Source organism: Erythranthe guttata, chromosome 14 (genome assembly GCF_056151865.1).
Source record: "Erythranthe guttata isolate IM_541 chromosome 14, IM_541, whole genome shotgun sequence".
Classification (NCBI taxonomy): domain Eukaryota; kingdom Viridiplantae; phylum Streptophyta; class Magnoliopsida; order Lamiales; family Phrymaceae; genus Erythranthe; species Erythranthe guttata.
Window position 1 is genome coordinate 1,910,820 of NC_142546.1, and position 13,662 is coordinate 1,924,481.

Here is a 13,662-nt window from a genome sequence, read left to right on the forward strand (position 1 = left end):
ATCTTATTTGTGTTTGTTTTACTTGTTATCATACCAAATAAAACATACTTGAAAAAATGACAGTTTGCACATAAGTAAAATCGAAGAACTGGTTGTAATTATACTGCAGTAGCTTTATAGCACGAAAAAACCCATAGGAAAATCCGTTCCCGCGAACCATGATCTGAAGTGATAGGTATATTGGTAAAACATGGATGATAAACACGAGCCTATGTTAAAGTGCATAAGATTCAAAGAACTCCGAAGAAAGGATTATTGATGGCACTGTTTAACTCGCTTCCTGCAGAGTGAAGCACCGGGATGTCAACTTTCTCTCGTGGTAGATACAAGAATTCGCCCCCTTCGATTTTCTCAAATCCGCAAAGTTCGAGAAATTCAATGCCTCCTTTCAGTTTTCCAACTCGATCCTGTCAATCATGACAAACGTATTATAATCAACAAACTATATATTACAAGGATTGGTATGAAATTTTGAGATTGTGGGTTATAACTTATAACTAGTCACTTGGTATGTTTACGAGAGAGAAATATCTATTGCAGAGAGATTGCGTCAGCTAAATCAAGCCCTTGGCCTTCTGCCCACCAAGGTTCTCAACGGCGAACTAGTATTTAGGTAAACAATTTCAAATGCTAATTTGGAGCATAAAAAATATTTATTGTATAGATTTGGCATTTGACGGTTGGAGTCTCTGAGTCGACTCAATAATAAACGGGGAAAGACACAGGACACTCAATTATTGCACAAAGTTTACCTATGGGTCCAGGATTCTAACAGATCATTTTTATTTTTTTTACATAGATGACTCCAGAAGGATTTATCCACGATCATATGAGATTTTCAGTCAAGGCTTGTTCAGAGAAAGTCAACTAAAACAAATATACAAAAACAAAAATATCGGAAGAAAATGAACCTGAAAAGTAGCATTGGTGAGTCTAATTTTGCGGAATTTCTCCTCGCCTGGATTTGTTGCAACATTTTTTGCGAAAGTTAAAAGTGTGTTGAAAGCGGTCTTCACTTTTGCATCATCCTCCTACTCAATCAAAAGACGAAAATGCATAACTACAAATCCTGAATAGAAATCTCTCTTTTCTCCGGAACTTGCAGAATATTTTTCAATGGGTAAAAAATCATCCATACCAATGAAAAGAAAATTAACACTCGTTTTTTAACTCAAATTTATACAATTTATTCATAGCCAGAACATGTAGTTACTACCTTGTGAGTTTGTTTAAGGGTTCTTAAGCACTCTCTCATCTGCTCTGCCTTTGTAGCTGGGCGGATAGGCAAGAAGCTCTGCAGATGTATTTCAAGAAGATCAGCTTAAAAGAGAATACAGCAGACAATATTATTATTATTATAAATACATTATAATTCAGCAGAAGCAATACCTTTTTTTCCTCCACCGGTGGAGCAGAAGGCTTTACAACAGCTGGATCTTCTGGGGCCAACCCAAGTTTTCTACGTCTCTCTGCCTGTCAGAGCTCAAACAAATTGATTCAGCCAAAAATGAAGGGAATACTATTCTATTAATTTATTCTAATACTCTAACCAATCATGGATTTGTATTGTCTATCTGCCTCTTAGAAGAGTAGTTAGATACTGAACGGATAGCATATAGTGAATATAAAAACAAAAACCAATCCCCGTTACAGAACACAGAATAAACAAATACAATACATCAACGACTTGCTGAATGCCTGAATCATTATATTCAGACATCAAATAGATAGGAGGAGAATAGCACAAGGACCTTATCTTCCTCCAACTTTTGACGAATTTTCTCCCTAGCTCTTTGTTCTTCCTGTTTCTCTGCTTTCCGCAGTGCAAGTATACTGTAAGAACAAACCCCAACACATTGAGCATATCCACCATTAATGCCAAAATTCAAATAGAAATATGCAAGTGTGACAGACCGTTTTCTTTCATTATCTTCTTCAATGCGTTTTGCTTCAAGCAGCTCTCTCCCCACTCTAATTCTTTCCTGCCATAATGTTTGAAGCCATGTTACGGAGAGTTCGGTGATGAAATTACAAGAAATAATAGGTCAATGCAGAAACAGCAAATTACTATATAGAAAAGAATAAATTTATACGAAGTGTGCATATGATTCTAAGAACATTATAATACATAAGAAGTTCAGTAATAAATCTGTGGTTCCCAATTCCAATAGTTAGTTTGAGAATTAAGAACTAGATGCAGGAATCTAGACATAAATTTTGGAGGGGGTACAAAATCTACCTTCTCTCTTTCTCTTTCCATTCGTTTTTCTTCCTCTTCCTTCTTTTTGCGAGCCCGTTCCCTGAAGTTAATGAAGTGGTCAGAGGATGGCAAAAAAATGAAGAAACAAATCCATGTAAAAAAAAAAATTACATGCTATAAACATCATCTGGAAATAGGAGCACACCAAGACCTCAAGTGGACGAAAACAGAATCCCAATCATGCATGACGACAAAATTAGTTAAGATTTTGGTAATGACAGTGCAGCAAATGATTGCTATAGCAAGTGTCACTTAAACGAGTGAGTCTGTGTTTTAACTGGCAGAAAGCCATTATCAATACAATGCTTCCATCAACAAGCAAACAGTGCAGAAGTTGTCAGAAAAAAAGATGAGGGAAAAAATAACATCAAGAATCCAAGGGTACCTTAATTCTTGTTGTTTCTGCTTAATCTCTTCCGGTGTGAGGGATGGCTTTGGAACAGGTTTTTTCGAATTGACAGGTACCTAAATATGAGCAGCAGGGGAGATTAAAACAAAAGTTGTGGTAAAAATGTGTCAGAAAATTAAAAGACATTAACAAATTACCGAGAGCGGACATATAGAGTTAGGCGCGTAATATGACGAGGCCCTAGGGTACATATGCCTAGTAAATAAGCTCTTTTTACAAATTATCCAGAACAAGCACCAGTGAGGTAATGCACAAAAAAAAAAGGAAAAATAGAAATTTAAATTACTAATAACCTCCCTGAAGTATGTCTAAATTACAAAAATCTCCCTCTTGTTTGCAAATTTACATTTACCCTCAAACTAATGATAGGTCGCAAACTTTAATGAAAAATATCAAATGCCAAAACTGCCCATAATTTATTAAAAAATTGCAAAAAATATCTTGATAATGAAATATCAGTTATATATTTGTATTATTTCTAGAGAAAATAGATACATTTTTTTCGCAACATTAGAGTTCTTGGAGTTCTACTTTTACCAACAAAATTAGAAGCTTTGTAATTTATATTCATTCATATATCTCTCGCCTTTTAGGGTCGTATATGATGACTATTTTTATACACACAAAGTTGAACTTCAAAGTTACAGACAAACGCAATACATTTTTTCTTTTCTTTTTGCACGTTAGAGGATATCATGTAAATGTGATAGAGAAAAGGCAAATGAGCTGGGAGGGGAAAAATCAGTCGTGCAATATCTTATAAATCGGATGAATGTTATATTATCTAAAAATTACAATTAATTCCAAATAAATAAATCAAATCTTTCAATTGCACCCTTGATAATTACAAGGGTAAAATTGGAATATTTGGATAAATATTCTTAGAATCTAAAAGATTTTGTCATGGTAATGAAAGGGTAAATATAATTACACAAACAAGAGTATGTTTTAGTAATTTAGTCTTACCTCATGGGGGTATTAGCAATTTAACCTTTCACGTTCTATTTCAAAAGAGGGAGGAGACGTGTGAGACGGTGGGGATGGGGAGTGTGATCACAACAAAATATCAAGTAATGATGGTACGCAATAATGCATAAGAAAAAAAGTATCATACCAGTGGCATTTGATCGATATCCGGGTCATTCTCATGTTCGACTATCCAATTTGCAGCAGCCTCAAGGCTACTATTGCCTGGAAGAAAAATCAAGGAGTATATATAATCCACCAATTCATTTAAAAAGAAATTACAAAAACACAGAAAATCAAACATGTGCTAAACCCTACAAAAAGTAATGTTATGCAGGTACGTGTGAAAGGGGGCCCTAGTCAAATATATATATATATATATATATATATATATATATATATATATATATATATATATATATATATATATATATATTGCTTTGGCATCAGCCCATAACTTCTACAGATTACATTGAAATTATAAAAATATTAGATTTATCTATCTGGTCCTGCAATGGCTTTTAACATTACGAAATAAAGAAAGGATGAAGCAATTAAAAGGGAATAAAGAAATCCTAATACACAACACACCAAGCTTAATACATGAATCTCAAAATGTATGCTGTAGTCATCCTTGTCAAACCGCATAATAGTTCTTGATTGTAAAAACTATATAATTCTTATTATATCCAATTCACAACTATCAGAAGTTCGACCACATTAGAAATTGATGACATTACATTACTAGACAGTGGACAACCCTAGAAGAGCTTCTTTTCATTATTTATCGGCACCTACCAATACTGTTCCATTAGACAGAAACCCTAATCCTTTTCACTAAACGACAAGGATTCTAACCTGCTTATTTCTCCCTCGGGGCATTAAAGTTTTCAGCCTTTCTTAATCATCTAAATGTTTCATCCTTATTCTTAAGTAATAGCCAAGAACATCTATAATACAAGAAACATCCTCTTGCATGAATTTTAGCTACTGGTTAACATCTAACTGTTCTACTTATGATTTCTTTATAGGCATGCACACCAAGTATGCTAATTGTGTGATACACTCAAAGGATAATGATCAACATCAATTTGAACCATGCAGAAGGATGCAATATCTGGTTACGATTTACGCTACTATTTAAAAATAATCGCTAATTTATTGATAAAGCCTAAATCCTATTTATCCACAAGTTTATTGGATAGCTACCATGATATACAGCGGGAAGATACTTAATATGTAAACTCTGCATTAAAAAAAGAATATTTATAGTACATGTACTCCGTTGCTCAAGGTTTTCAAAACATAAGGCGTTCGACCTAATATTAATTGTGCCATATGGGATTCAATGAAAGTTGTTCTTACTGTAAACTTAAATGGAACTAAATGTGTGTGAAGTATCAGGGAGAAACAGAATATGACGAGAAATAAATTCGTATTTACGAGAGAGCATACCAGAGTAATGAAGTGCACGAGTTGCCCTTTCTTTAGGAAATCCCATTTCCTCAAGCTCTGAGAATAGCTGCTGATTGACTTCAGGAACTACCATTTCTAGACAGAGGAAAAGCATCAGGGAGCGGAAGTAAGCTGATGAAATAAGCTATAACAAAATGCACTAACAAGGCACACATGCATAGAGAAAAAAGTTTTCAACTCCACTAAAAAGATATGTACTACAAATTCTAGTCCCCATTACTAAGAGATAGTCAAAATCTGCACAAACTAACTTCACTACTACAAACTCTAGTCCCCATTACTAAGAGATAGTCAAAATCTGCACAAACTAACTTCACAGTAGACATATCAATAAACTTGAGTAGTAAGTTTTGGAAAGGTCTTTCTTCCCATCAAAAAATTTAAAAACAGTGCTTGTTCATTACATTTTTCTCCTACCAAACTAATCAAGACTACCAAGGATTATTTTCATAAATTACACACAAATAATAATCAGCTCGAAATCAATTAAAAAATTAGCTGGAGAAAAGGTTAAATTCAAATATATGATCAAGCACCTGGGCCAAAAAATCACACATATGATGACTACCTTCTTGTTGACTAGTACTGCCATCGCCTGCTTCTTCCATATCCACATCATCCTTAAGCTTTGGAGCCTCCAAACTTATTGGCTTTGTTACCTCTGAAGTCTTGTCCACAAATTCAGTGTGCCCTGTCCTCTTAGTGTGCAGATCTCTCTCCTGTGGTCAACAAAAAATGAATTAAAGACCCTGAAGCCACGCACACATGATAATTCTAAAGCTGTTATAGGATTGTAAAATAAACCGTTATCTCCTTTCCAGAACCAGTGATATGGGCATGCTTTTCCATTTTTTTTATCACGGTTAAAAAGGATGCAACATAGCGTAACAATAAGTGCACAGATAAAAAAACTGATGCAAAAGTATGAAATATGTTAGTATATGCTTATGGGTTTAATATTATACCAGAAGGCTGAGCTTTGAAGGAAAAGATACCCAAGAAAAGGACACAAATAGTTAAAATTGAATGAATAAGAAAGGTGAAAATGAAGATAGGAATGTAAGGTTATTCTTAAAAAATCTGAACTTAAGATATTGAGACAAATATTACATTTGTCAAAATAAAAATACCAGTGGAAGTTGGTAAAGGCTGAGGTTGGAACAGATATACACTAGCTAGTATAGTCAATGATCCAAAAAAAACGTGAAATATATCTGCATGCTGTTTAAAAAAATTCAGTCACATAACTACGCTTATTTTCATGGATTTACAGAATATATTTTTTTACTGGAGAATTTTTAGGGGAAAATCTTCAAATGGTATTGATCATACAGCAAACTATTTTCAGTGATGAATGGTTTAGATCCTTATATATTTTAAATGTTTAGAAAGTTTAACGCCTTCATTACCAATAAATGCAAAAGAACCATAAGCACGCTAATCTAAAGAGCCCTAACCATATTTCTTGGGAAAGAAGAAGCCCTTGACCAATATTTACAACTGATCACTGTATATACATATGCATATGTACCTTCTACATATCAATAACTATAAAATTAAAATCTCACATGAAGCAAGAATACTGAGATCTCATTAAGTAATTTTTTTTCCCTACTGCCCTAGCAATCATCAAAGTCCTGCAACTACACCCCCATTTCCCAGCATCTTACACCTCCAAATAACATTTATAAACACAATAAACTTGCAAGCATAAAAGTGTTGACGCTGATCATTGAATTTGCGCAATTACAAAAAGGCGATAACAAAAGTTCTCAAAAAAAAACAACTAAATAAATAACACAAGCACGTAAGCAAATCAAACATATCGAAATTCGAGAAAATTACGGTTTTCGAGCGGCAAGGCTTGCTGCAGTCGGAGCAGACTAGATTAAGCACGGGCTCGGTGGACTCGGCGAAATTGGTGTGTTTGGTTAACTCCGCGTGCTCCTGCGCTTCCTCCACCGACTTCAACAGCGTTCCGCAGTCTCCACATTTCAATGATACCCCCGCCATTTACGACTTCACTACGAGAAAACCTACCACTGCGATTGGGGAAAATCTTCGATCCGCTAATCGATCGAGTGATTTTGGAGTTTGAGCGTCGTTAATTAGGGTTTGTGGTGGAATTGGAGTTCAGATTTTGGAAATGTTAGGTGTAATGACAGATGAGAGAGAATCGAAACGGAACACTGGAGAATGTTGAGATTTAGGAAATTCTGGTTTGGTCCTTTATCGATAGTTTATTGTCACGTGGACCCGTCAAACTTCATAAATGTAGATTTTTCGTCCCTACACTAGTGATTAAGTGTTTCTAAAATTAGGGCTAAATATAGTTTACACCCCTAAACTATGCTATCTGTAACACTCACCCCTTAAAGTATAGCCTACGTAACACTTACCTCTCAACATCAATTATTTTAAATTTAAAAATTTAAAAACTAGTAAACATAACGATCTAAATATTATTGGATCATAAAATATTGAGAAGTGACTAAAAAACTAAATTATTGGAAAAAAAATAAAAAGTAATATATATTGTGTAATAATGAATGAAAATATAATTTATGAAATTAATGAACTAAAATATATTTGAATACTTAAGATTACTATTAGTTATGTATTGATTTCTTAAAATATATCGATATGAATTATGAATATATTTGAGTACTTATTCCAATAAATTATATGTTATTTACTAAATATGTACCCAATACAAGATAATATTTTTAAATTTTTAAATATTGCATTTTCAATAGATATTTCTATTTGTATAATTTAATTATTCTTTTAGTTATTTTCTTAAATAAAAAAATAATTTTTTTATGTATTAGAATTAAAATACAAATTAAATTTAGCTTGAAGGGTAAATGTTACAAATGATACTTTAAGAAAGTAAGTGCTACATAGGGTATACTTTAGGTTGTAAATTGTATTTAACACTTTATAAATTGATTATCTAAAAAATAACTATACTTGTCATTACTAGTAACTCACCCGTGCGATGCACGGGGATCAATTCTAAGTACACATTTTTAATGATTAAAACACGTCGATGAGATAAATCAAACACATTTATGAATGAAAAGGATGTTAATGCGATGATGGGGTAATATAAAAAATAAATATATATTTTAGACAAAATAATCGAACGGAAACTTTGAATAGTCAATAGATGATATATAGTACGATATCATCTAAAAAATTTAAAAACTATGTCAATTACATTTTATTTAAGTACCAATATAAACAAAATAAATGATAAATGAAAATATAGAAAATGAAAATTGTGATATATAAAATAAGATATGTATTATATGATCCAAATGGTACAACTATCTCGTCCAATATACTCGGATCCTTAATAAAACTTAATTATCAAAGTAGTGTTTTACAACACATCCATTGACATCTCGTATAACTCTCTTTGCGAGTAACATACATATTTTTCATTGTTCAAATGCAATCAGTGATTCACATTACTGAAACATAATCACTTATAGGTGTAAAAATAAATACAATTTGTACTAAATCACCTCGATTCTAAAAAAACAAATTTAGTGGAGTAGACAATAAAAATTGCATAAACTGCAAATAAACTAACACAGTAAATAATTATATATATAATAAAAAAAACAGATGTGTATTTGAATCACAATATACAATTTTTATGATGTAAATTCGTATTCACTGAAAAATCCTAGTAGACAATATCGCAAGTAATATTAGTCGTCTATTCCGGATTGATGATATCTTTATGCCACCTCTACTCTTAATTCTTCATATAGCGACGTATAATACTCCATGCTACTTCTAATACAAATACTAATATTAATACTAATACTAATACAAATATTATTATTAATACTAATATTAATACAAAAATCAATACTGATATTAATATCAATATTAAACCAATATCAGTACCAATACCAATATCAATACTAATACTTATACCAATACTCATACCAACATAAATACCAATACATATACCAATATCAAATATCAATACCAATACAAATACAAATATCAATACCAATCCCAATACCAATACCAATACCAATACCAATACCAATACCAATACCAATACCAATACCAATACCAATACCAATACCAATACCAATACCAATACTCATACTAATACTAATACTAAAACTAATACTCATACTAAAACTAATAATAATATTCATACACATACTAATACTCATACTAATACCAACACTAATATTAATATTAATACTAATACTAATACTAACACTAATACTAATACTAATAGTAATATTAATGCTAATATTAATACTAAATATTAATACTTAATACTAATACTAATACCAATACCAATACCAATACCAATACCAATACCAATACCAATACCAATACCAATACCAATACCAATACCAATACTAATACTAATACTAATACTAATACTAATACTAATACTAATACTAATACTAATACTAATACCAATACCAATACCAATACCAATACTAATACCAATACCAATACCAATACCAATACCAATACCAATACCAATACCAATACCAATACCAATACCAATACCAATACCAATATTAATACTAATACTAATACCAATACCAATACCAATACCAATACCAATACCAATACCAATACCAATACCAATACCAATACCAATACCAATACCAATACCAATACCAATACCAATACCAATACCAATACCAATACCAATACCAATACCAATACCAATACCAATACCAATACGAATACTAATACTAATACTAATACTAATACTAATACTAATACTAATACTAATACTAATACTAATACTAATACTAATACTAATATTAATACTAATACTAATACTAATACTAATACGAAACTAATACTAATGCTAATGTGCTAATACAAATACCAATATCAATACCAATACCAATACCAATACCAATACTCATACTAATACTAATACTAAAACTAATACTCATACTAAAACTAATAATAATATTCATACACATACTAATACTCATACTAATAGCAACACTAATATTAATATTAATACTAATACTAATACTAACACTAATACTAATACTAATAGTAATATTAATGCTAATATTAATGCTAATATTAATACTAAATATTAATACTTAATACTAATACTAATACTAATACTAATACTAATACTAATACTAATACTAATACTAATACTAATATTAATATTAATACTAATACTAATACTAATACTAATACCAATACTAATACCAATACTAATACCAATACTAATACCAATACTAATACCAATATTAATACCAATACCAATATCAATACCAATACCAATACTAATACCAATACTAATACTAATACTAATACTAATACTAATACTAATACTAATACTAATACTAATACTAATACTAATACTAATACTAATACTAATACTAATACTAATACTAATACTAATACTAATACTAATACTAATACTAATACTAATACTAATACTAATACTAATACTAATACTAATACTAATACTAATACTAATACTAATACTAATACTAATATTAATACTAATACTAATACTAATACTAATACGAAACTAATACTAATGCTAATGTGCTAATACAAATACCAATATCAATACCAATACTAATACTAATAGTATTAGTAATAGTAAGAGCATCTCCAAGGTTAAGAGCTAAAATAGGAGATTCTAAATCTATAATAGCTAATGAATAGCGTTATACCATTTGAGATTTTACTATTATACTACAACCGTATCATTTGATAGTTAGCAATATATATATATATATATATATATATATATATATATATATATATATATATACAATTTGTAAAGGTCTAACCAAAGTCAATTCGGCTTTCGAGTCGCTTCATACACCTATTCGTATCTATCATCGGAAACAAAAATGAATGGCAAAGTTCTTGGTAATGAGTTCGATAGGAGAAAGTGTCAACGCTAGTCAGTCTAAGTGAAGAACAATTGGAGTAGGTTTATGACCAGTGTCCTAGATCGGGAAGGCTTTAGCTAGACTGAGATCCACGGTAAGGAGAAAGATTGCTCCTTTCTTCTATGAGAAAGTATTGAATGAATGTCAGTTCTGACTCTTGTGGAGCTGGCTGTAGTAAGTAAGTAAGGAAAGTAGGTTTGCAGGAAGAGTGGTTGATCCTGTATAGTCATAATATATAATATATATATATATATATATATATATATATATATATATATATATATATATATATATATATATATATATATATATATATATATAACTATTTAAAATAAATATTTATTAGTTTATTAATAATAATATATATATTTTTTAACAAAATTAATACTAATATATTTAAAACATTGAAAAAACTAACTAAACATAGTATGCAAAAATTAGATTTGTGGTACATGACTTTTATAAATAAACAAATTAAACCTAAGTGGAAAGAAATCTCTAGAACCAAAAGAAAAAAAATCAGATACACAAAATCTCATGTACAATAAAATATTGGAGGATTGATTTTAGTTGTCGAGCAATAATTTATCTTCTCCGTTGGAACATGTTTTTTTCTTCACAAATGCTATATGGCTGTGTTTTAGCTGAAGGGGAAATGTATACGTAACCCATCATAATACTAAATCGTTATGTTAATCCTAATTATAATTCAGGATACTAATCATAATTATATTCCAATTATAATCCTAATGGTTATCATAATATTAATACTAATATTAATATTAATTCTAATCATAGTACTAATACTAATGTTGATACTAATATTAATCATAATCACAATCTTAATATAATTTTGATACTAATCCTAGTATTATTAACTATTATCTTAATACGAATACTAATAGTACAATGCTAATGTTAATGCTAAAGAATCATTGATGCTCAAATCATGAAATATATGCAAATAAGCGTACAACTAATTATTGTGTGCATAAAATTAAATTAAATAATTTAGATAAAAAAATACGTAAAAAAATAAGAGAAACAATTCGCATTTAACACATGGATTGACATTGTTCTTATCAGATCACATCTACAAATAAATTTATAAATATCCACCATGTTGTGTTTCTAAACTGTAATAAAAAAAATTATATTTCAGAGCACGTATTTGGCATCCATCTATAAAGAAAAATATATAATTTATATATTAATTTTAGATATTGAATAAAATAAATTTTATTTCGCATCCATCTACAGTATGAGTATATATTTGACGAAATTTGATAAGGATTAACGAAATGGATAAAACAATAACGATTTAAAAAGCTACATATATTTTATTAAAATTTGATTAAAATAAATATGAACATTACCATAATAATATAAATAAAATACTATTGTACATATTTCGAATTGAAAGAGAATGATAATTTCATATGAGTAGGATTAAAAAAGCTATTTATATTTGGCTAAAAATATATTTTGTTGTGATTAAAATAAATATAAACATTACCATAGTAATGTAAACAAAATAGTGTTGTACACATTTCCAGTACTGCTAAATAGTCAAATCTAAATTTATTTAACTATATTCAAATAAAAAAAACCAACCTTTAATCCATATTATTAAATCAATTAAAAAAAGAAATAAATCTTAAATCATGCATATGTTTTTATAACTTATTTTCATTGTTTAACAATGTAACGTATCTGAAAACGGGTTTCGATGCTATTAAAATGTGTAGATTCGAAGTACTATTAAAATTTGACGAAATTTGATAAGGATTTAAAAAAGCTACTCACATTTTACTAAAACTATTATTTTGTGTGATAAAAATAAATATAAATATGGCCATTATAATGTAAACAAAATACTATTGCACATATTTTAAATTGAAACAGAATAATAATTTGATATGAGTATGATTTAAAAAATTATTTAAAGTTTACTAAAATATTTTTTGTTGTGATTAAAATAAATATGAACATACCATAATAATGTATACAAAATACTATTTTACATATTTCGAATTAAAAGAGAATGATAATTTCATATGGGTAGGATTAAAAAAGATATTTATATTTTACTAAATATATATTTTGTTGTGATTAAATAAATATATACATTACCATGGTCACGAAAACAAAATACTATTGTACATATTTCGAGTTATATTGAATAGTCAAAAGTCAATTCATTATATAATAGCTAACAAAAGTCATATTATTATATAAAAGAAATATATATATATATATATATATATATATATATATATATATATATATATATATATATATATATATATACATAAGCAATAAAAGACATAGGCAATACGACACGTTTCACCGTTTTGGTTTGATTAGATTCTCCGCTCAATGTTGCTTCTAACAACCATTTAAACAGTTCATCGTTTAAATCTTTGTGATCCGTCTGATAATATTTCAATCGAGTTGAATCGAGCATGTTAAAATCATCAATCAGTGATCGTTCTTCACCAACCGAAAGAATTTCCTCGTAAAATGTCATCTTATAAATCAGCAATGTAAAACTATTTTGAGTCAATATTAGAACACAACTACGGGCAAACATTAACATATATTCATGGTTGACCATT

The 13,662-nt window shown here is 29.4% G+C and overlaps 1 protein-coding gene across 1 annotated transcript; it reads right to left on the reverse strand.

Moving 5' to 3' along the window:
* Nucleotides 1-75: 75 nt before the first annotated feature.
* LOC105963123 (ubiquitin-associated (UBA)/TS-N domain-containing protein) lies at nucleotides 76-7,312 on the reverse strand. The gene is made up of 12 exons (XM_012987494.2): nucleotides 6,957-7,312; nucleotides 5,680-5,830; nucleotides 5,091-5,186; nucleotides 3,784-3,860; nucleotides 2,646-2,725; nucleotides 2,240-2,300; nucleotides 1,915-1,982; nucleotides 1,752-1,833; nucleotides 1,390-1,473; nucleotides 1,217-1,294; nucleotides 912-1,031; nucleotides 76-407 (listed from the first exon to the last, which is right to left on the reverse strand). The coding sequence occupies exons 1-12, from the start codon at nucleotides 7,122-7,124 to the stop codon at nucleotides 231-233; spliced, it is 1,242 nt and encodes a 413-aa protein (XP_012842948.1). The 5' UTR covers nucleotides 7,125-7,312; the 3' UTR covers nucleotides 76-230.
* Nucleotides 7,313-13,662: the final 6,350 nt, after the last annotated feature.

What these genes read in the sequence shown, in the direction of transcription:
- LOC105963123 (XM_012987494.2), bottom strand. Translation starts at nt 7,124, where the DNA reads ATGGCGGGGGTATCATTGAAATGTGGAGACTGCGGAACGCTGTTGAAG. An exon ending in TCGTGCACTTCATTACTCTG is followed by an intron (nt 3,861 to 5,090) that starts GTATGCTCTCTC and finishes TTTTTCTTCCAG; the next exon opens with GCAATAGTAGCCTTGAGGCT. An exon ending in TCACCAATGCTACTTTTCAG is followed by an intron (nt 408 to 911) that starts GTTCATTTTCTT and finishes CATGATTGACAG; the next exon opens with GATCGAGTTGGAAAACTGAA.